General features: G+C 42.2%; 4 protein-coding genes across 8 annotated transcripts; 2 read left to right on the forward strand and 2 right to left on the reverse strand.

The window, feature by feature from the left end:
- The first annotated feature begins 1,154 nt into the window (after positions 1–1,154).
- On the forward strand, positions 1,155–3,610 carry LOC135609227 (probable trehalose-phosphate phosphatase F). 2 transcript variants are annotated; one of them, XM_065102332.1, is made up of 10 exons: positions 1,155–1,587; positions 1,699–1,839; positions 1,946–2,017; positions 2,096–2,224; positions 2,462–2,518; positions 2,611–2,712; positions 2,805–2,882; positions 2,947–3,087; positions 3,166–3,258; positions 3,322–3,610. In XM_065102332.1, the coding sequence occupies exons 1-10, from the start codon at positions 1,285–1,287 to the stop codon at positions 3,373–3,375; spliced, it is 1,170 nt and encodes a 389-aa protein (XP_064958404.1). In that variant the 5' UTR covers positions 1,155–1,284; the 3' UTR covers positions 3,376–3,610. The 2 variants fall into 2 exon arrangements, with proteins under 2 accessions (XP_064958404.1, XP_064958403.1); XM_065102331.1 differs by having other exon boundaries at positions 3,166–3,501.
- A 2,079-nt stretch (positions 3,611–5,689) lies between these two features.
- LOC135610983 (plasmodesmata-located protein 8-like) lies at positions 5,690–7,080 on the forward strand. 4 transcript variants are annotated; one of them, XM_065106155.1, is made up of 3 exons: positions 5,691–6,456; positions 6,618–6,719; positions 6,810–7,080. In XM_065106155.1, the coding sequence occupies exons 1-3, from the start codon at positions 5,736–5,738 to the stop codon at positions 6,812–6,814; spliced, it is 828 nt and encodes a 275-aa protein (XP_064962227.1). In that variant the 5' UTR covers positions 5,691–5,735; the 3' UTR covers positions 6,815–7,080. The 4 variants fall into 4 exon arrangements, 3 of the variants coding, with proteins under 3 accessions (XP_064962226.1, XP_064962227.1, XP_064962228.1); XR_010486401.1 differs by having other exon boundaries at positions 5,690–6,719; XM_065106154.1 differs by having other exon boundaries at positions 5,690–6,456; positions 6,618–7,080.
- On the reverse strand, positions 6,998–10,370 carry LOC103982804 (asparaginyl endopeptidase Rep2-like). Its single transcript, XM_009399839.3, has 9 exons — positions 9,690–10,370; positions 9,443–9,607; positions 9,112–9,268; positions 8,933–9,018; positions 8,664–8,863; positions 8,009–8,057; positions 7,708–7,917; positions 7,438–7,644; positions 6,998–7,333 (listed from the first exon to the last, which is right to left on the reverse strand). The coding sequence occupies exons 1-9, from the start codon at positions 9,969–9,971 to the stop codon at positions 7,151–7,153; spliced, it is 1,539 nt and encodes a 512-aa protein (XP_009398114.3). The 5' UTR covers positions 9,972–10,370; the 3' UTR covers positions 6,998–7,150.
- A 2,029-nt stretch (positions 10,371–12,399) lies between these two features.
- Positions 12,400–13,260, reverse strand: LOC135610984 (21 kDa protein-like). The gene has a single exon (XM_065106157.1). The coding sequence runs from the start codon at positions 13,250–13,252 to the stop codon at positions 12,599–12,601; it is 654 nt and encodes a 217-aa protein (XP_064962229.1). The 5' UTR covers positions 13,253–13,260; the 3' UTR covers positions 12,400–12,598.
- Positions 13,261–20,452: the final 7,192 nt, after the last annotated feature.

Below are 20,452 nucleotides of genomic sequence, written 5' to 3' on the forward strand. Positions count from 1 at the left end.
CATTATTTCCCTTTGCTTCTCTCTCTGAATTCAAACTTTGGTCTGTGTTCTCTTCCTTTAGTTGAGCACTTTGGTCGGTGTTCTTTTCTTTTAGTTGAGTCGCTTCTATTCTTCCGATTCCTACTTGTTTTCTCTATGCTGCGGACTTGTTTGATCGAGATAAGGCGTTTTGTTCATCCTACCTGAAGTTTCCGGGCAATTACGTGACGATTCCTTATTGGATCGGCTCTTCGGCGGCCCACCATTTCCAGTTGTCATTACTGCGGAACCAACTAAACCTTAATTAAACGAGGGGAGCCCACCGTCTCTCCTTCGTAGGTTGGACCATTGATTACCCTCGATTGCCAATGAAAGAGCCTCGAGGCTGAGCATATAATCTTTCTTTTTGTTTGAATTTTCATGTTGTTTATATTATATACAAGTACTGATTCGGATTCTACTGCTGCTTGCGGAATTTTGCTATCCTGCATTCCGCATATCAATTTGTGGCACTGTTATTTTTATGTCTTAGACAGCTCAAGCGTATTTTTCCATTCCGATTCATGATGTTCAATAGTTTATTGGTGCTTTTCAGCTTTTAGCAAAGTTAAAAAGTTTGGATCGATTTGTCCTATTTAATTATTCTGTAAGTCAAATCACGATCCAATTCCAAGAGAAGCAAACAAAATGACTTGATCATTTATAACAAAACAAATGCAATGAACTACGAATTGATGCACGGCAGACTTACGTAGACGTGGTAGGGTGGCGAGAGGGGATGAAGCTAGCGTCGCAAGGCTCCTTGGCGTGCATCACATCCCTGACACTGCAAGATACGAGATGGTTTAATTGTGTCCCTGATGTTTGGATCAGAATGCTTCTTCTTTGTTAAACTGTCTATGTTGATGATCCAACAATTTATATCTTCGTCTGAACTTTTTCTTCTTTCCATCCAATTCATCTCATAGGTCAATCTCGTTGAAGTGATTTAACTGGCAATTATCTGAACTGTACTTCTAGTAAAATGAAAATGATTGAGCAGATGATTAATGCTTTTATCAATCTGGCAATGAGAAAGTATGTGTTAATTCGAACTTTCTTTCTCTAATTTATTGCATATCTTCACTTTTCAATTATATGGAAACTGCTTGGTCACCAGTTCTCGTGGGGGGGGGGGGATCTACATAGACTGCAAGCTCAATATTAGAGACAAGGAGAGGCCAAAGAGGTGATTCTCTTGATAAAAGAAGGGGGGGGAAGCTATAGATATTTCCTACTGAAAACCAAGGTATTGATCTGGATCAAATGGATTTGAAGGCTACTCATAGTTCAACCATTCTTACGGATCGTACACATGCATGCAATTCAAGACTATGTTTGCCGCCCATTGTGTCACCAATTTCTCCTACAGCATCAGCATATCCTTCTTCTACTTTGTACCCAACATTTCAGAGAAGAAAAGCTTCATCTGGTATGCTCAATGAATCCCATGATGGTGCTTGCCTGGATGCGATGAAATCGTCATCTCCTCCTCACATTAAACTAAACAAGGACTTCATCTCTGACCTTGCAATTGGTAAAAATGATGCTGCATATGATGCCTGGATGGTAAGTAAAATTTTCTGCTGCTTTATAAGTTGATTTAGTTTGGAAGTCCTAAAGAGTCTCCAGTAGCCATCGCGAAAAGTTTTTGATTGCTGAGCTCCTCCATTTCTGCAGATGAAGTGTCCATCGGCTTTATCTTCTTTCAAACAAATTACTAATCATGCAAAATATAAGAAGATTGTGTTGTTTTTGGACTATGACGGAACTCTTTCACATATAGTGGATAACCCAGAACATGCTTTTATGTCCAATGCGGTAAATGTTTTATCTATAATATTAACATATAGGGGACTACAACTTTTACTTCTACTATAATAGTTTTCTTGTGATATATTTTTTATGATCATCTACTCTGTTCCAGATGCGTACTGCTGTGAAGAATGTTGCTAAATACTTCTCGACTGCAATTGTTAGTGGAAGGTCTTGCCATAAGGTAGTGCTGTTCATGCTGCCTTATTTAAATATTTGAACCGAATCTTAACACTCTTTATGCTTTGACTCTCTTTCTCAGGTTTACAAGTTTGTTAAGCTAGGTGAACTATATTATGCTGGTAGTCATGGAATGGACATAATGGGCCCTGTGATAAAAAATGAATCCATCAGTGACCTCCCAGGATGCACTATTTCTATTGAGGAACAGGTGAAAGGGATATATATGTCCATGTTTTGCTTTTATCGGCTATGAATTATAGATTATTGTCCTCATGTTTCCAACAATACTATCCTCCTCTTACTACATCATGATCTACAACAGAATCAGAATGAATCATTGCTAGTGAACTTAATACAATTTTGGATCACATAATCGCGTTGCAAGTAAGCTTTCTTTTTTCAGCAATAGCACTAGAGGCTTACTGATCGTTTCATTCTTAATTAGGGAAACGAAGTAATACTCTTCCAGCCTGCTAAAGAGTTCTTACTGATGATCAATGAGGTACAGGTGCTCGACGGTCACCGCAATGAATTCCCTATCACGCTGTCTAAAGAAATCATATAGTTTCTGAATGCTTTTTGTATTAAAAACAGGTTCAAAGCTTCCTTAAAGAGGTCACTAAAGATATTGAAGGTGTCATTGTCGAGAGCAACAAATTCTGTGTTTCTGTACATTATCGCCTTGTAGACGAGAAGGTAAGTGCAGATTGAGGCATCACATCTCATGCTCGTTTGGATACATAAACTATAATCCAGAATTCCTTTTCTTTGTGACTTGTGTATACCAGGATTGGCCCAAGGTTGTGCATTGTGTGCATCACGTCCTGAAGGACTACCCTCATTTGCAAGTCACCCATGGGCGCAGGGTATCAACAAAACTGCTGACTACTAGTTGAAAGGGTTCTTCTTTTTTACTTTACATCAGTGCAGGTTTTAGAAGTTCGTCCCATCATTGATTGGAACAAAGGAAAGGCTGTTGAATTCCTGCTTGAATACCTTGGTCGGAGAACATCTGACGATGTTCTTCCGATATACGTTGGTGATGATCGTACTGATGAGGATGCATTTAAGGTATCCCGTATCACATTTCCGTAATACATTTCTAATGCGTTTCCATTTATTCTCCACGATCTTTGTTGATCATGCTAGATCCTGAGGGAAGGTAAATGTGGATATGGAATTCTAGTGACATCTGTGCCGAAACAGACCAATGCCGTCTTCTCTCTGAGAGACCCTACTGAGGTAAGTTCAGTTGTTCAACTTGTCTTGCTATACATATTTGATGAATGTGCTCAGCGTTCTCAGGTGAAAAAGTTTCTCAAGTTACTGGTGAAGTGGAAGAAGTTGGAAACATCATGAATGAGACTTATACTGTACTGCCTACTTAGACAGGTAAGACCAGTTCAGGTAGCGGGCAGCGAGATTTTTGAGTTGGCTGTTGTTATTTGTTATTTTATTATGTTCTAGAGTTAATGGCTTCCTTTTTGTAGCTCCTTTGTTTGTGTGTGTGTGTCTGTAAGATTTCAATGTATGATTTGTCAAAAATTTTCTGTAAATGTTTTGTATAGATCCATTATAATTAACTTTGCAGTTTGTTCTTGTATGAAGCAAAATCTGTTTCTCCTTGCCACTTTGGAAGTTGTGTTGCCAATAGAATAAAGCTCATGGTGACTGAGCTAATTTATGCTCTATGCTTTACAATAGAATAAAGCTCTTGCACAGTAATGATGTGACTAAAATTCTGAGCTTTCCATAGCTGATCAGTAAAAGTGTATTGAGTAGGAGTTGCAATATTACCTGTTGGATGTACATAATCATATGACAAGTCAATTAGACTTGTACAAAGGTGTATACTCATGCTGTAAGTGAATTCCTTACAAGCAATTATTAGATGCTTTCTAGTGTGCCACTCTCTACAAAACCATAGCTTTTCTAAAGTAGGTTAGCAAAAAATTATGAAATTTAAATACTTAAAAATATTCTTAATAGTATTATCATTATAACTGTGCTAAGGGGATTTATGCAAAAGTATACAAGCTTAAAGTTAACTTTGGCAGGGGTTTGATGCCAAACAGCTTGGATTAAAGAAAATAAAGATCAAGAACGATGACAATGATCATGCGAGCATTAGTTTTATCCTTTAGTTGTGATGATCTTTTTATTAGTCAAGCAAGAAAGGTCAATTAACTTTCATGTGTGTATATATGCCATATTATGTATCCCTCAAGAAAAGATTCACAAGTTTAAGGTGATGATCCGTATCAGTCCTCTTTTCCTTTTTAAGAGTCACAAATTTACTGGTCCACATGACCAAGACATGTGTATCAGATTCTCCTAAACTTCAGATACCCACAAGAAGAAGAAAGTCTTCATTTCCACCGGACTGATAGAGAAGCCTAAGAAGAGCAGAAGAGACAGCTCAATCCATACCAGGATTCGTGTCTTTTGACTAGCTCAAAAGAAGAGAGAACCAACCATAAACATTATGGTCCACTTCTCTTTTTTCAAGAACCAAGACACGAAACATCTCCGCAGTAGCAGAAGCAGTGTTTGATCAATTGTTCGAATGGCAGGGACAGAGTTCTCTTCTGGCTGCAGCAGGTCTCCTTAAGCAAATACTCCAACTGTGGTACTCGTTGTTCTACCGTGCCAGGATAATTGAACACAGTCTTACCAATGACAACCTTGGTTGATGAGAAAAATTCCCACCAAATCCACGGCTCCTACAATGATTGAGGTGCTACATCGTTCTAGTATGCCATGATGACAACTTTATCTTTCTATCCACGCATTATGGGGTAATTGATGGCTCTTAGCACTGTGCTCATGACTGGTGAGTCACCATCTCAATTATCACGTCCCTCTTTTAACTTCCGTTTTCTATCTGTGTATATGGCCACCAACTATTCTTAATCACTCTAATCTCTCCCACTCTCTCTATCTATTTATCTATCTATCTATCTATCTATCTCGGAATTCCTATCAGCTGAGAGGGATCCGTCGGCAGCGGCAGCAGCTGCTGAGCTGGTGAGAGAGCAGCCACTGATCCCCATCGGGTATACAGGACTCACCAGATGGGGAGGGACCAGAATTAGTGAGTGCCCGAAAAGGTAAACTCCCCATAGATCTCTGACAAGGATTGTCCGTTTCAGGGCTAACAAATTGTCTCTTCAGAGCCTTAATCCTTTTTCCCAGCAAATAACTAGTAAAGAAAGAAAAGTTTTGACCAAGGGGTGAAGTCACAATTGTCGGTGAAAAGATCCACTCTTTTTTATCTTGGATTCCTGTTCTTCTTCACCTGCGATGCATTTACCCTGCAATACAAGATTCCATCATTCTGCTATTTATCTTTCTTTCGAGTAGGGGTTTGGACTGTCGACCAGCACCTGCACTGAGAGGACCTGGTCAAGAGGTTCCATGGCGTACTCAGGAAATGAGCTCCCTTTACTTTGCTAAAGATGTTGAGCACTTGTGTGGTCATGTCCTTCGCCAGGAGATCACAACCCCTGAGGGAGACATTGACACTCCAAAAGTTCTCAGTGCAATAATTACTCCTAAAACAAGGCGCAAGCATCTCTCTCTCTCTCTCTCTCGAACAATGGCCCACAGACTATAAGAAAAAAGCACTAAAGAAAAATTCCATTCCCACCATATGAAACGCCGGCGAAACATTGTCACAATAATTTCTCGCCTCTTGCCATACGAGCTGGGAGAACAGGATGTTCCTTAACAAGCTCCACATTAGCTGCCTCTTCTTCTTCTTGACCCTCCTCTTCCCTCACAGCACCAAGCAATCAGCCAAAGCTGCCTCCTTTATCTACTCAGGCTGCTCTCCGTCCAAATATGACCCCAACGGCCCCTTCCAGAACAACCTCACCCCGCTCCTCACCTCCATCGTGTCCGGCGCCGCGCAGGCCTCCTACAACAGCTACAAGTCAGGCGACGACTCCAGCGGCGCGGCCGCCTACGGCCTCTACCAGTGCCGTAACGACCTGAGCTCCGATGACTGCTCCAACTGCGTGCAGAGCGCGGTCAGCCAGCTCAACCTGGTCTGCGCCGACTCCCTCGCGGCCTCGCTGCAGCTGGAAGGGTGCTTCGTGCGGTACAGCAACGAGGACTTCTTGGGGAAGTCGGATACCACCATGGCATACCGCAAGTGCAGCACGAGCAGGAGCGACGACGCGGAGTTCTTCCGGCGGCGGGATGACGTGCTGGCCGACCTCCAGAACGGGGTGAGCTACCGGACGAGCAGCTCCGGCACGGTGCAGGGTTACGCGCAGTGCCTGGGCGATCTGGGCGCCGCCGACTGCTCTGCGTGCCTGGCGCAGGCAGTGGGGCAGCTGAAGAATGCGTGCGGGTCGGCGCTCGCGGCCGACGTCTACTTGGCTCAGTGCTACGCCAGATACTGGGCTTCCGGCCAGTACTTCCGGTCCTCCGCAGGTCTGCAGTCAAACTTCCACTACTTTACGTACCTCTCTACTCTGTTCTCATTCAGAAAAAGGACTCGAAGTGCACCAATAACACAGAGCCTCATTGTTTCAAATGCCAGTAGAATCTTTAGTGCTTGCTTATATAAATTGCCACTGCTTGTGAGTGGATAGATTACTCGGATGATGACATCGGAAGGACTGTGGCTATCATTGTCGGCATCTTGGCAGGATTGGCTCTCATTGTAGTTTTCATTTCTTTTCTCAGGAAAACATGCAAGTTCTCCTTATCCCCACTCCCCCTCTCCCTGCTCTCACTCCCTATTAGGTTCTCCTCCCTAATAAATTACTTCTTCCTACACGCAGGCTAGCCACCATCTGACCTTTCTCGGCGGGACACAAGTGGGGGTGTGTTCTACAGACAGCCACCCGAAAGAGACGGAGAGAACGCGCTTCCAACTGATGTAAACAAAAGACTTGATCTTTCCAGCAAATCAACAAAAGAGGAGTCGTTCATTTGTATTCTGCTGTTAACTGAGAACATGGAATTGATCTTCAACCAGAACGCATCAACGCTACATATAATTTCTCCATTTCCAGGAAATTTATAGGACATGATGTGCATCTTTATTGTTCATATTACATACAGCTAGGCAAGTTTCTCGGGTGCCTTCGGCTAACTTAGAGCTCGAACTACAACTCGTCATTCAGGCGCTGTAACCACGCATCGATGACCTCCACATTGCCGAATTATAGTTCCCACAGGCGCTGGCACTGGCTTCCTTGATCGCGTCCCTGGAGATACCTCTGTTGCATATGTTGGCGAACGCCCGCATGTGTTTCATGCCATACTGTGTGAGCGATCCACAGTGAGACTCGAATGATCGAACCTGCAAACGTACTACTGTCATTTAGATGATGAAATCCATAGTCTTTTCATTTGGTTGATGGCTCAGATCATAGCAACTTCTCAAAAGAAGAGAGTGAGACTTACCATTGACTTCAAACAATCCCAATCGTCAACCAAAGCTTGGCCATATGGTCTCACAGCCCTGAGGATGGCAGGGCCACTGTTTGACCCAAAAATTAACTTCCCGATCAAGTCGATACTACGGTCAAGGTGCGTTCTGTGCATCATCGTTTCTGTAATCTCCATGACGGTTCTCCTCTTGTCTTCTGAGCTTTCAGCCAACCGTTCATACTGGAAACAAGTAACAACGATAAGACAATCCCAATTCATCAAATTGGAGGTTTAGATTCTTACTCTCTTCCACAAGAAGAGAAGATCAGCATCCCTCTGATTGATGGTTCCCATCTGCATCCTTTGTGAAAGTCCATTCTCGGTTATATTAGCGTTAGCGGGATCGAAGCCTTGGTAAAGATAGAGCTTCTCAGGTTTGATGTTCTTGTCTCCATACTCCATCACATGGGAGCCTACACTGTATGTGTTGTAATTTGATGTTCTCACCTTCACCTGTAGAAGAACACTGATGAGTGTCAATGGTTGGTAACAGAGAGCTTACCATTGGGGCATTGTGTTCCTATTAGCTCTGCGACGAACTTACCGCTTCATATTGCTTGCTTACAGTCTCCTCCTTCAGATTGTGAGTTTCACTGCAAGACGCAAAAGAGGATGTTGAGTTAGAATCTTTCACTCTATCGAGTGGAAAGGATTCGAGAAGAGAAAGAAGCAAAGGATAATTTAGTTATCTTATTCGTTGACAAATTTCAGAGAAACGGAGAGACAGAGCTGATTCCTGTTTCAAAATTCTCTACAAAATTGAGGTGGAGAAATTTGTAACAGAGAAAAGTTTTGAAGTGATCATCTTTTCCCTCTCCTCCTCATCCAAGGAGGGAGATGGAAAATGTTCCTCTCTTCTTCTTCTTCTTTTCTCTACTACATGAGCACCTACATAGACTAGTGATCATCTTCTTTGACCTTGAATCAGTGATAACTCATTGTTCCAATCAGAGGTCTCAAGATGGTCTGGTAGTATATAAGAAACGAAAGTGAAAGATGCATAAGCATGGCCATGTTTTGGAGATCATTAGCAGTGCCAATACATTCCAAACAAATATCACAAAGCACTAGCTGTCTTCCATGAATATACAGAAAGTAAACAAGTCTTCCATGAATTTGCTAGCTATTTGTGGATTTATGGACAGCCTCAAGAAACAAATACAGAAAAGTAAACAAGCCTTCCATGAATAAAACATTACCTGTCTTCCATCCATGCCACACTATATAAGTCTCCAAGGCAGGTAATATACTCAGGAGGTGGAGGAGGATCCATTCCCGGGCAGTACGTACCCCAACTGCTCTCCTCTGCATTTGATGCTGTTGTTACATAGATATTGAGATCCTTTGGCATTAGACCTTCAAATATACTGCCACTCTCGCATGCTTCCACATAGATAACCTGTTCACCAAATCATTCACATATTGCTCTTTGTAAAGAGCTATACAACTAATGTTTTACTCTGCTTACCATCTCCTTGTAGCTATTCATTGCATGTTTCTTCTTCAACACCTCGATAAAATCAACAGCGTAAAGATACGGCATGTTTGGCATGCCTAACCAAGAATTAACTATGTCAATGCACCAAGTCGATAATAAACCTGTACTGCCATTGTTACATGGAGGAAAGAAGAAAGAGGTCGATTTACCGAGAACACCAGGGCCTCCATGGTCTGAATAGTATATGAATATTCGATCATTGGGTTTGCTATCGATAACCTTTCCACTTCCACCTGTGACTGCACTCTTAATCCCCAAGAGCACTGCATACAGGTTCTTAGAAGTCACTTGTTTCCCTGTGTAATCCTGTAAGCGTTGGATATTAGTATTTGCTGGAATTGGATCTCCAACACCAAGGCTTATCGTCTTTCTTGGAGCTCAAATGAAGACATCTCGGTTGAAGGTGTTCGTATTCATCACGATTTCATCTCAGAGCAAGATTGACATGTACTACGCCATGGGAGGAGCAGGGGGGTGTACCTTGGGGACGCCCGCGTAGACGTCATGGCCCTGGGGATGGTTGATGATGACCCCAGGCCTGGGATTGAGCGGGCTGTTGGCGATGTCGTCGTACATCATCACCACTATGTTCTCCTCCTTCAGCCCTCCTCTCCTCAGCAGCTGGTAAGCGTGGCACACATCTGCCTGTTGCCATATTACACACACATAAATAACCTCAGTGTATGGAACAGACACTCCACATGACGAAGACACGGAGCTCGACTACCTGATGGCGGTAGTTGCCGTAACCAGAGGAACCGGCGACGAGCAGCGCCCACCTCGTCCCGCTCGTTTCCTCGTCCTCTTGTTCCTTCTCGTCAACACCACCGCCGAGGCCATCGAGCCCGGCCCGCTCCGTCGGCAACCTAATCGTGGGGTCCCATTGTCCCACAGCACGGCCGGCGGTGACCGTCCTGGGCCCGGGTGTGGCAAACAACGAGGCCCAAAGCAGCGTCGACGAGAAGAGCAGCCGCCCGATCAGCGAGAAGCTCCGCACCATGTATGCCATATCACGGGAGGAAAAAGATAGAACAGTGCGAGAGAGCAGCGGGGGAACGGGGAACTAATAAGTGGGTTGGCGGAGCGGCGCCTTCCGCCCGCCGCCGCCGCCGCCGCCGCCTGCGCCCGTGTCCCAGACACAGGCGCCATGCAGCAAGACACGTGGGAACAGCGGCGGGTCGCGTGGGACCCGCGCCGCGTTGCTCGGCTTATCTACCACTTCAAAAGGTGCCTTGACAGCCGGAGGATGGGGAGAATCCCGAGAGCTTCTCAAAAATAAATGACCAATTACGAAAAATATTTCCACCTTTTTCTTTGATTAAACCAGCGGAAATCAAACGGTGAGGATAATGCATCGGATATGTCCTCTTGCATGGGGATGCGGATGGGGTTTCTTCCCCTTTTCCCTTCCCCATCATCGGCTCCGGGGCGGTGGATTGCTCGGCGTCGGACGCGTGCAGGCGAAACCGGAGCAGGGGGAAGTGAAGCCGCCGCGAATGATGGAGCCACGTGTACGATAATCCGTTCTCCGGAAACACCAACACCACCGACTAAAATGAGGCCCAACCCAAGCCCAGATTGGGGATTGCCATTGAATGAGCGATCACAACCTTCTTCGTCGCATGTCATATTAAATTATTTTTTTAATATAATTTTTGATTTTAGAAACGATTGAAGATAAGATTTTCATAACTATATGAGAAAATCTCTTTTAACTAACTCTTTGATATTTAAAATTTTTATCTCTAGCATATATAAATAGAGATTATTCTTTTATGATTACGTTATTAGAGTCGTCTCTTGTCTGGAGCAAGATTATCTCTTTTTTTTCTAAAATGTATATCGCGGAGGTAACCCAATTGGTTCAGATCTGATTCTATCATAAGAGAGGTTTTGAGATAATAAGTTGATAATTTTAGGCTAATTATATATTACTTGAGTAATAAGTTATCTTTAATATTTATATTTAGATCCTTATATTTTTAAAAGTTACATTGATCTTTATATTTAAGAAAATAAAATATTTAACTTAATTTCTTCTCATACGACTAACTCTCAAAATACTATTGAGTACGTATTGTATTCATCCTTACACTTTCAAAAATTATATCGGGATATTTATATTTATAAAAAATAAAATATTTAATTTTATTTTTTCTCATATCATCGACTACTTTCTTAATAAAAATATTATTAAGCACCGACTTTGGCTCATTTCAATTTGTTACTGAGCATATACGATAATTAATCTAAAAATTTTATAAATTTAGGTTAAGCATATGCTCGACAAAGACTCATTGATGCCGAAGCAAAAAAATATACAAAATAATAATACTAATTATAGATGGATCTCATAACTATCTCCATTTAGCGAGAAAGTTATTTCATGAAAAGATTTGACGTTACGGTTGGTATCATTATTGCAATAATATGACTCATTTGATCGATGTATCAAATTAATAGGGCAACTAAGTGGGTGTCGAACTAACGAACATTCAAACATCTCTTTGTATCATTTTGTTTTCTTACAAGAAAGAAGTAGCAGAAAGATATAGTCATAAGGTTAATTGTCCTCCTATGAGAAGTGAAGAAGACATTACGCTATCTTAATGTTTCTTTACGGAAATAAAAACTTAGCACCGCAATGTTTTAGCATGGCGACGATAAAACACAATATCATTATGGGGACGGATTCTTGTGACTATTTTATAGGAACACGTCGAAATGGGACATGGAACAACACATGTAACCATATGGCTTGAATGTGACTCACCAACTATAGTGAGCATCTTAACTTACAAGCAACAATATCAACTTCATCATAAATGGCATCATTCTTTTTGGCCCGAGTAATAGCTTTATTCAAAGCAAATCACATGCGGTGTGAGGGCCATGTTTGCTTAGATCTATACCTTATCTTCATGAGGACGCAACTCCATCGAGACCTCATCCACTCCGATCTTTTGTTTCTTCACTTGATTCAATACAACTTTCGTTTTTCTTTGAGGAAGGCAAAAAAAACACATAATGTCGCATGAAAACTTCTATTTTCAAGTGTATGATCGACTCCGAAAACTTTTACTCTCCGTTTGGGTCCAATAACTTTCATTAACTTGCGGTGTTTCAATCGTTCGAGTTTGTTTTTCTTTTACAAAAGATAAATAACGAATGTAAAATATAAATATAAATATAAATTTTTATGATAGCGTCTAATAAGTTAATATCTTTTATTATTGGGTCACCAAATAATATATTTTTTGGGTCATGTCTAAAGCTGCTGATGAATTCCAGCTATCTCGTATCTGTGCTTTTATATTATTATCATTATAAATATTTCTATTATATTGGTCTTTGTTTGTGGACTTCGAATTTTGGACTCCAATTACTTTACGTCAATTCCCGTCAACGCTTCAGCGTCACAGATAGTGAACGACTGCTGTCATAAGAAAGATTTATTGGCTATCAACCTTTACTGAGACTTGATGATGCAAAGTTGTCATGCAGATGACTGCAATTGCTTTCACTCCATGCTACGTATATGCACACCAGAAGACCATATAACTTAGATATGACGCACATCACCATCGACACTTGGCTAGCCATTACTCTTAAGCTGGAACGTAGAGAAGAGGAAATCTAAACGCCGGAGAGGCCGTTGATCAATGACAAGGCGTTGCTCGTCAGCTGCACGGCCTTCACGATCTCGCCTCTGATGGTGCCTCGCACACCAACCTTCATGCTGGCGGTGGTGGGAAGGCCTTCCATGCAAGTGTTCTCGTCGGTCAACGCGGAGCTCACCCACGTCTGCATGTCGTTGACGCGGAGCCGCAGGTCCTTGCCCTTGAGATGCCCCATCTCCTTGAGCGAGTCCCGGAGCTCCTCCACCGAGTTGCCCATGTTCTCCAAGCAGTCGTTCATGGCCTCCGCCTCCCTGGCCCCCACCCCGGCCCCGCTGCCTTTGAGCAGCTTGGTGATGGTGGCGGCGGTGGTGCGCGCGCCGGTCAGGCTCACCGAGAGCGCCGCCTGAGCCAGCTGAACCGGGCTCCTCTGGATCGTGCTCGCGTACGCTGACAGAGAGCTGAAGCAGAGGCTCGGGTACTGCGTCGCGCCGCAGGAAGAGCGGATGAAGTTCAGGTTCTTCCCGCCGTACGGTTCAGGTCTCGCCGCAGAACAAGTGCCGGCACTGACAGCCAATGCTACAAGGAAGATGAGAGCAACGAGAGAGCTGCTTCGGAATGCCATGGCTTCGTTGCAGATGGATCTTCTCGCACAGGAAACACAAGCGTTCATAGTGAGCAAGTCGCCACCCACCACATAAATAGGCCTCGCACACCTCTATACAACAAAAATCTCTCATTGGATGACGCTACTAATCTGTTGCCGACACCATTCATTGGGTCCGCAATCAACGAACGGCTGTTCTTGGATCATGACCAAATCTAGATTCTGGGGGAGCAGAGCTGATGTCTGTGGCCATCTCAGCCCGCTCAATAATGGTCCGGAAACCATGTTGTGTGTCTAATTGATCATGACATGCTACCAAACCAGCAAGTTTATTATGCATATCCATCTTATCTCGGGATGTGGCATGGACCTACAATTCACTCTGGTTCATGTGATTCCACAGCACTATGCCCATTGCTGGATCGCATTCAGATGAAGCTTTTTCTCAAGTTGTTGTTTTCGAAGCAAATGTAGAGCACCCTTTTTATGGATGTTTGCATCAAGAAATTATGATCATGTCATGTTTTATTATGCTACCATTGATCATTTTTGTCTTGGGTATACATGTTGGCTATTGTACATGTTTGGCTTTAGTTGCTTGGGCTCATCAAAATTAGAGTTGAGAGTGGCCGACACTCGAGCGATAAAAGAATACTGACTCAGCCACATCTGACTCGCACTTAGACTCCTTCACTCTCCATAGGTGGAATCTAAAATGAATTCATAGTGTTTGAATTCAACATACCTAATACTACTAATTAGGAAGGCTTTGTCGGACATGTCTCAACACAACATTACAAGTTTCGAGCGAGTAATTTTGGCACTCTACTCGATTCCAAAAAGAAAAAAGATTACAGTTGGATTCGAATTACTATATAAGTTGGACAACCAAAACCTATTTTGACATAACTAATACATAATCTATTATCTTAATTTTTATAGATTCAACCACATTATTTTTTTCTTATCATTGATAATGGATGATTTTGGATAAGTATTTTGATTATAGGATGATTATCAACAAGTTTGTATGATCTTATATGATACTCTATTTTGATTATAGGATGATTGTATTCATCGTATAACAAAGACTTGAGACATTCGAATTATTTAATATATTATTGTACAAGCAATAGATTTCATATCTAAGTCGAGTATCATCATTTAATATAATAAAAAAATACTTTCTAATTAAAAAAAAAAACACATGCAAAGATAATATGTATTTAATATGCTTGTGGCTTATTTTGTCAATTGCAGTGTCCAATTTGTAGACGTATCGTTGATGTTAGCTCAAGGAAATGAAGGAAGGAATAGAGGGACCAACGAGGACTGTCTTCCCAATAATTCCAAACTCCAAAGAATCTCCCATACCTCTCGTTCTGTCCCACATAGTTTGTGTATGCCTGTTGATGCATTCCATCTTATTATTTTGGGTGTTATCACCTAAATTTCATCTATTAACTAAAAGGATTGAGAATAGGAGTAAGGAGGCATGATAGACTCATGAAGACGTCTAAAACGAGTTGCAGTCGGATACTGTCAAAAGAACATAATCAATGAAATTGATGGGAGTGTTGAACACTAGATTGAGAAAAAGGACAAGAGAAGAAGATTAAGGAGATTAGACAGAGTAACAAGGAAATATGGCTGAATCCTTTCACTGCTAAAGAGGTGTTTTATCACTGTCATCTGTGACCAGTGTCTTTGAGGGTGTCAGGCCGAGGCTGGCCCCCTTCACATTCTTCGATCAATGGAGTCAGGATCCAGAGTTCATACATGGGATGAATGAACTGAACAGAGCCTGGAGTTGTCACATTCATGGATGTTCCAACTTCCAAGTGGCTCTTATGTTGAAGATATGGACGAAGAATTCAAGCTATTAAATAGCAAACACTAGCAACAGCGTCTAAGAAAAGAAGAATCTGTGAGATCAAATGCAGAAAAAAGTTGGATCAACAAGAACATGATGAGTGAGCTGTCCAAGAAAGATACAGCTGATAAAAATCAAGAGCCAAATGGCTGGTTTTGTGGGACATTAGCAGCATTAGTTTTCCACAACACTGTTAAGACCAGAAGGAAGAACAGTCAGATTCCATCAATATTTAACATGAAACTAACTCACTATTTACTGATCAACACAGTGTTTGGACATAGTTTTTGCTGGAACAGTGAAGCTTCATCATTCATATAAGTTCACAGAAGATCAAGGATGCTCTTGGTAAAATTGATGGTGAATGCACACAAATATCCACTTCCTTCTCTAATGCTGAGTAGTTTCAACTGTGCAGGAGTTGGCAGAACTCTTTTCTGCTTCCACTAAAACCAAGCACTAAGAATCCTTCTACAGTGGAATCCAAATCTGGTGTTGAGTTAGTTTTGGCACAAGTATTATCATGGCTATAACTCTTAAATTTTTCAGATTTAAGATTTTATATTTTGTAGATTAAAGTTTATAACTACTATGAGAATCCAAATCTAAAATTTGAAAAGATTATACAGTGGAATTTGAGCTATATGTGGTGGAGTTTGAGCTTCTGTGTCTTCTACAGTGAAACCAAATATATACAGCATCCAAACTATTTTTTGTTTATAGTGACAAATGTATTGATGAATAGAAATTGATCCTTGTTTGGCAAAAGTTAGGGACAGAAAAGACAACTAGTATTGAATGCAGAGGTAGCTGGGAACATATATCAGCATCAGATGCTTCTATAGTGTGGTGTTTGCTGGAAATCACTGTTCTCTACTGAGACAGGTAGTATCACACATTTCAAGGATGCAGTGACTCTGGAAGCCAAGCAATGCAGCAACCTTTGCCATCAAGGGAGGCAATTCTAAATGTTATCAGTCACCACCTTTAGTTGTTGGAATTATTATAATTATGTTTTTAATTACAATAAAAAGCATATCAAACACCTATCAATTTGTTCCTTCAAAATTTCCCTTTCAATTTTCTTTCAGATGCTGTGGCTGTTGCTCTTGTCATCACAATGAACACAATGTTAATGTGCAACACAAACAAAGGCAAGGTAGTTTATGTATCAGCATGATAAAAGGTAGTAAAAGAGTATTAAATTGTAGACTAATCTTTAACTCTTGTTAATCCCATTTCACTTGAAAATTTTCATTCGTCTTTATCCCTGGATTCAAGCCACCCAATCTGACTTGGGACCATGATTAAGATCGAAAACTATACATGATGCTATTCACAAAAAATATTAAAGATCTCCATTGTTATTAGTTCCTTTCACGTACCATATTATCATTTGTTTTCTCTTGATGGTCTTTTGTCTTGTGGTTGGAGATGCTTCTTCTCCATCATAATTCTTTTCGAGATAATTCCTTCTTTCGATCTTCGATTGAGATTGACATGTATCGTAATCACACAAAACATGCAACACATGTTACTATACCTAATAAACCAAAGAATTAATGACCCTCAAAATAAATAGCCATATGCGACGTGTTCTTTGGGCATCCATGTGTTCAATAGTTCAACAATACAAACAGATATTGCCATCATATATATATATATATATATATATATATATATATATATATATATATATATATATATATATATATATATATATATATATATAGCCACCACACAAAATAGAAGATGCGTTATGAACCGCCGGTCCAACACAACCCACGGCCCAGTTCACCGACGTGGTGTTGATGATGCTACTTCCGGCCTTCATGTACTTCACCACGAACCTTGGTCGAAACGTGATGGTTCAAAGAGGACATTAGCGCGATGAGAGTGGAAAGGAAATAGTAGTGCTACAACTAGAGACCGATCACTACTTGGACACGAAGAAGTAGGAGAAGATGTTGGTTCTGAAGACTCTCTCCAGCTGCTGCTCAGTGATCTCGGTGATCAACGGACGCACGTGCTGCTCCGCAGCATTGTTCACCAGGATATCGATGCAGCCATACGTGTTCATCACTTCCTCCACCACCTTCCTGCAGTTCTCCTCGTAGCCAAGGTCAGCTGGGATTGCAATGGGATCTTTCGCATTGCTCCTTTTGTTCTGCCTCAGCATCTGGAGGGTGTCATTCGCATCCTTATCCTCCTGAGACTTGACATACGTAAATGCCACCGTCGCACCCTCCAGTGCGAAGCAGTAGGACACCGCCCGACCTATACCGGAGTCCCCTCCGGTCACAAGCGCTACCTTACCCTGCGCGCAAAAGGCCATGCCTATTATGACCAGCCTTGGGGTGAGAGAGAGAGAGAGAGAGAGAGAGAGAGAGAGAGAGAGGAATTGAAGTTTGTTAGCCGGCTTGTATTCTTCGCTGGTGGCCCGAGGTACAGGTTCCATGGCGTGCTCTTTGCCGGGTTGGCGCTCTAGGGTCTGAGGAGGGAACTGCTGACCGCCGGAGGCCATTGTCGTGAAAGAAGCAGCGCTTCGTTGCGGATGAAAGGCTGGGAGTAATGGGAAAGATCGTCTTGCAGTAGAAAGGCTGTGGGCTCTTAGACAAGTGACGGAGAGATGGAGGAGAAGCCTAAGAGGGAAGCGAGCACAAGAGAAGACAGCAGTATCAGCAACAACAAGAGCTAATACCATTAGAAAACAGAGGAGAAGCTCAGCCGCCTTCCAAGGTAAGGCGAGGTGGGCGATATAGGGAGGAAGACGAGGGCTTGCTCACCACGTGTGAGGGCACGTGGCGGGATGGTGGTTCACGTGGCGGTCGTGGAACATGGCCATGCAACGTACGTTAAGGCCGAGATCCGGAGCAAGCCTTTTGTTGGGACTGCGTCCGTTAAGCAAGCCACAGAACACCTCAAAATCTCTCTCAGGACACTCTAAGAAGAAGTCAACAACAAAATAACTGCGATAGAAATAGATTTTATATTTCAACAAAGTCAAAAACTGTCATTCCACACATTAGAAGCCACATATTTGATGTGTCAAATTGAACTCGACACAAACAGGTTTCATGACACTGTAATGTTGGATAGCTCTTTTTAGACATTGTAGAGGGGCTTTAATTTGGCCTGATTCACCTCCGATGAATGACACTGTGCAGGAACCAATGAAGGCCTTTAATTTTCTGATCGGATTAGAGCATTGCAGGAACATAAAGGAATATGAACAAGAACTACAGTCAAACGTTCTAATCTAATCTCAGTTATTTACCCACACTATAATCTAAAGCATTAGCCAATGCATTCCCTTCCAGAAGTCGATCTTTCTGTGCCATCAAGCCTCTCACATACTCCTCAGCGCGTTCGAGCTCCACGAGCAGCACACCCACCTTTCTATCAGTCGCCATTAGTGTCTCGCACAGGAGTTCTCCGCGCTGCTTCACGTAACCCATCTCTTCCTTCACCTTCATCCACTCGTTCCGCACCTTCACTAGATTCTTCTCGGTCTCACGCTGCTCTCTCGCTTGTTTGCTGTTCACCGTCTTCGTCCGACGGGCGGAACCCCGTGGATCTCTTTTCGACGTCCTCCCCTGTTCGAAGCACCACTCCTCTCCGGCAAAATCATCGACCGGGAATCGGCTCAGCTGTGGGGAGGCATACTGCTGGAAATTGAGCATGTTATTACGACTCATTTGGTAATGACTGACTCTGATAACTGATCAAGATATCTTCAATTCGGCTTCCTTGTTTCACCTGCAAGTGACGATCACTTGATGTTTTCATTTGATTCCTGATCTAAGCTTAGAAATGTTCGGACTTCATACCAACCAAACGAAATGGTCACTGAAGCATCTCTTTCTATTCAATACTGGAACAAGAAGGTTTATCTTCATACCTCAGAATGACGTTTGCCGATGAATCCTCTCCTCTTCCCGATTGAGAGAAACCTGAATAAGAGTGGCAGGAAGAGGCTGAACGGAGAGTGGCGGCCACACGCCCGAGTGGCATCCACCTCAATCACTGGTAAAAACTAAGGCTTGGCGCAGGTGATGAACTCGAGGTCAAAGGTCATACCCTCATGTCCGTTTCCAGGAAGGCGACTACTTCCGCTGAGCCAGCTCACAAGATGCCGATGTAGGACGAGATGGCTGATAAACAAATCCATGGCGTGTGGCGAGCACCCGAAAGAGCCGATGGACCGACCAGAATTATGTTATCTTCCTTTTGACGAATTCAATGCGAACATCACGCGCTCCATGTGGGAGGCGCTCTGTTCACGGTGGCTTCTCTTCTGAAGCAACCCCTTTGAATATTTTGCTCTACTGTCAACTTCAGTGAAGTAGATTCCATCCTAAGTTGGACAGGAAGTAGCTGTCATTACCTTTCTCCTGAAGGTTTCGGGCCCTAAGATACTTTTAAGTAGCTTTTGTTAGTTCAATGGAGCAGGTGAACCTAACGTTCTGTGGATTGAGGCCTAGAAGACGAAAACAGGACGGCATTGATGAAATGCTAGAATGACTTCCACACAAATTAATACTAGAATTGGAGAGCTTTGCCTGCATTTTAAAGGCCAATCGTTCATTCCCAGCGCATCGCTGACCCTCCACTTGGTGCAGCTGCAAACTCGGGTGCAGCTCATCTATTTGGGATGGCAGTTCATGTCAAGCAAACAAGAATTGCATCCATGAACATCATGGTTTGCAGAAGAATGGTCTGCTGTTCGTAGTCTGATTCTGTAGAGGCCGGTGGCCAAAAAGCACTGAGCAATGAAGTTTTCCTTATAGGAAGAGCGTCGTATACCTTTGTAGTGAAAAATGTTGTGAATTTACTTACGAACATATCACATTTTCTCATTCCCAGAAGTTAGATTTGTAATCAGTATATAAAGAAACATCGTTTGCTGGAATTTAATATCTAAGAGCTAAACTATTTGCCATGGAATGGCATTCTGTCTCCCCTGTTTCAGTCCAATCTCACGCAAGACCAATTTAATATCTTCTTCCGTCTGCTCATCTCTGGTGCCCAAATTAAACTTTTAGAAATCAACTCACAAATTTGTGATCACACGTAAAAAGAAATTAACTGAATGATAAGAGTCTTTGGTTAATTGTTGTATCCTCCTGACATTTGGATACAGAGATTTTGTCATGTCATGAGGTCAATACTATTTTTTTTCTGTTTTTTCCCTTCAAAAATACTATCCCTCATTGCCGGACACTAATGTTCTAAATACTTAAGCTCAAATTAGTATGACATGATTTGAGGACAAACCAAACTAAGAATGTTTTGTCGATTTCGCTGCTCGGTATTTGTTCTTAACTTTGTAATTCTGTATTTTTTTTTCTTTTCCATGAATCAGAAGATATAGTTCCTCATTCTTCCAGAAA

Source organism: Musa acuminata, chromosome BXJ2-4, assembly GCF_036884655.1.
Source record: "Musa acuminata AAA Group cultivar baxijiao chromosome BXJ2-4, Cavendish_Baxijiao_AAA, whole genome shotgun sequence".
Lineage (NCBI taxonomy): Eukaryota > Viridiplantae > Streptophyta > Magnoliopsida > Zingiberales > Musaceae > Musa > Musa acuminata.

Bases quoted from the DNA above. Each gene is read 5' to 3' on its own strand.
- LOC135610983 (XM_065106154.1), top strand. From the start codon at position 5,736: ATGTTCCTTAACAAGCTCCACATTAGCTGCCTCTTCTTCTTCTTGACC. The intron at 6,457-6,617 runs GTCTGCAGTCAA...GTGAGTGGATAG, and splicing joins GTACTTCCGGTCCTCCGCAG to ATTACTCGGATGATGACATC.
- LOC135609227 (XM_065102331.1), top strand. From the start codon at position 1,285: ATGGATTTGAAGGCTACTCATAGTTCAACCATTCTTACGGATCGTACA. The intron at 2,225-2,461 runs GTGAAAGGGATA...ATTCTTAATTAG, and splicing joins CTATTTCTATTGAGGAACAG to GGAAACGAAGTAATACTCTT. The intron at 2,883-2,946 runs GTATCAACAAAA...ACATCAGTGCAG, and splicing joins AAGTCACCCATGGGCGCAGG to GTTTTAGAAGTTCGTCCCAT.
- LOC135610984 (XM_065106157.1), bottom strand. From the start codon at position 13,252: ATGAACGCTTGTGTTTCCTGTGCGAGAAGATCCATCTGCAACGAAGCC.
- LOC103982804 (XM_009399839.3), bottom strand. From the start codon at position 9,971: ATGGCATACATGGTGCGGAGCTTCTCGCTGATCGGGCGGCTGCTCTTC. The intron at 9,019-9,111 runs GTAAATCGACCT...ATTCTTGGTTAG, and splicing joins TGGAGGCCCTGGTGTTCTCG to GCATGCCAAACATGCCGTAT. The intron at 7,645-7,707 runs GTAAGAATCTAA...ACTTGTTTCCAG, and splicing joins TTCTCTTCTTGTGGAAGAGA to TATGAACGGTTGGCTGAAAG.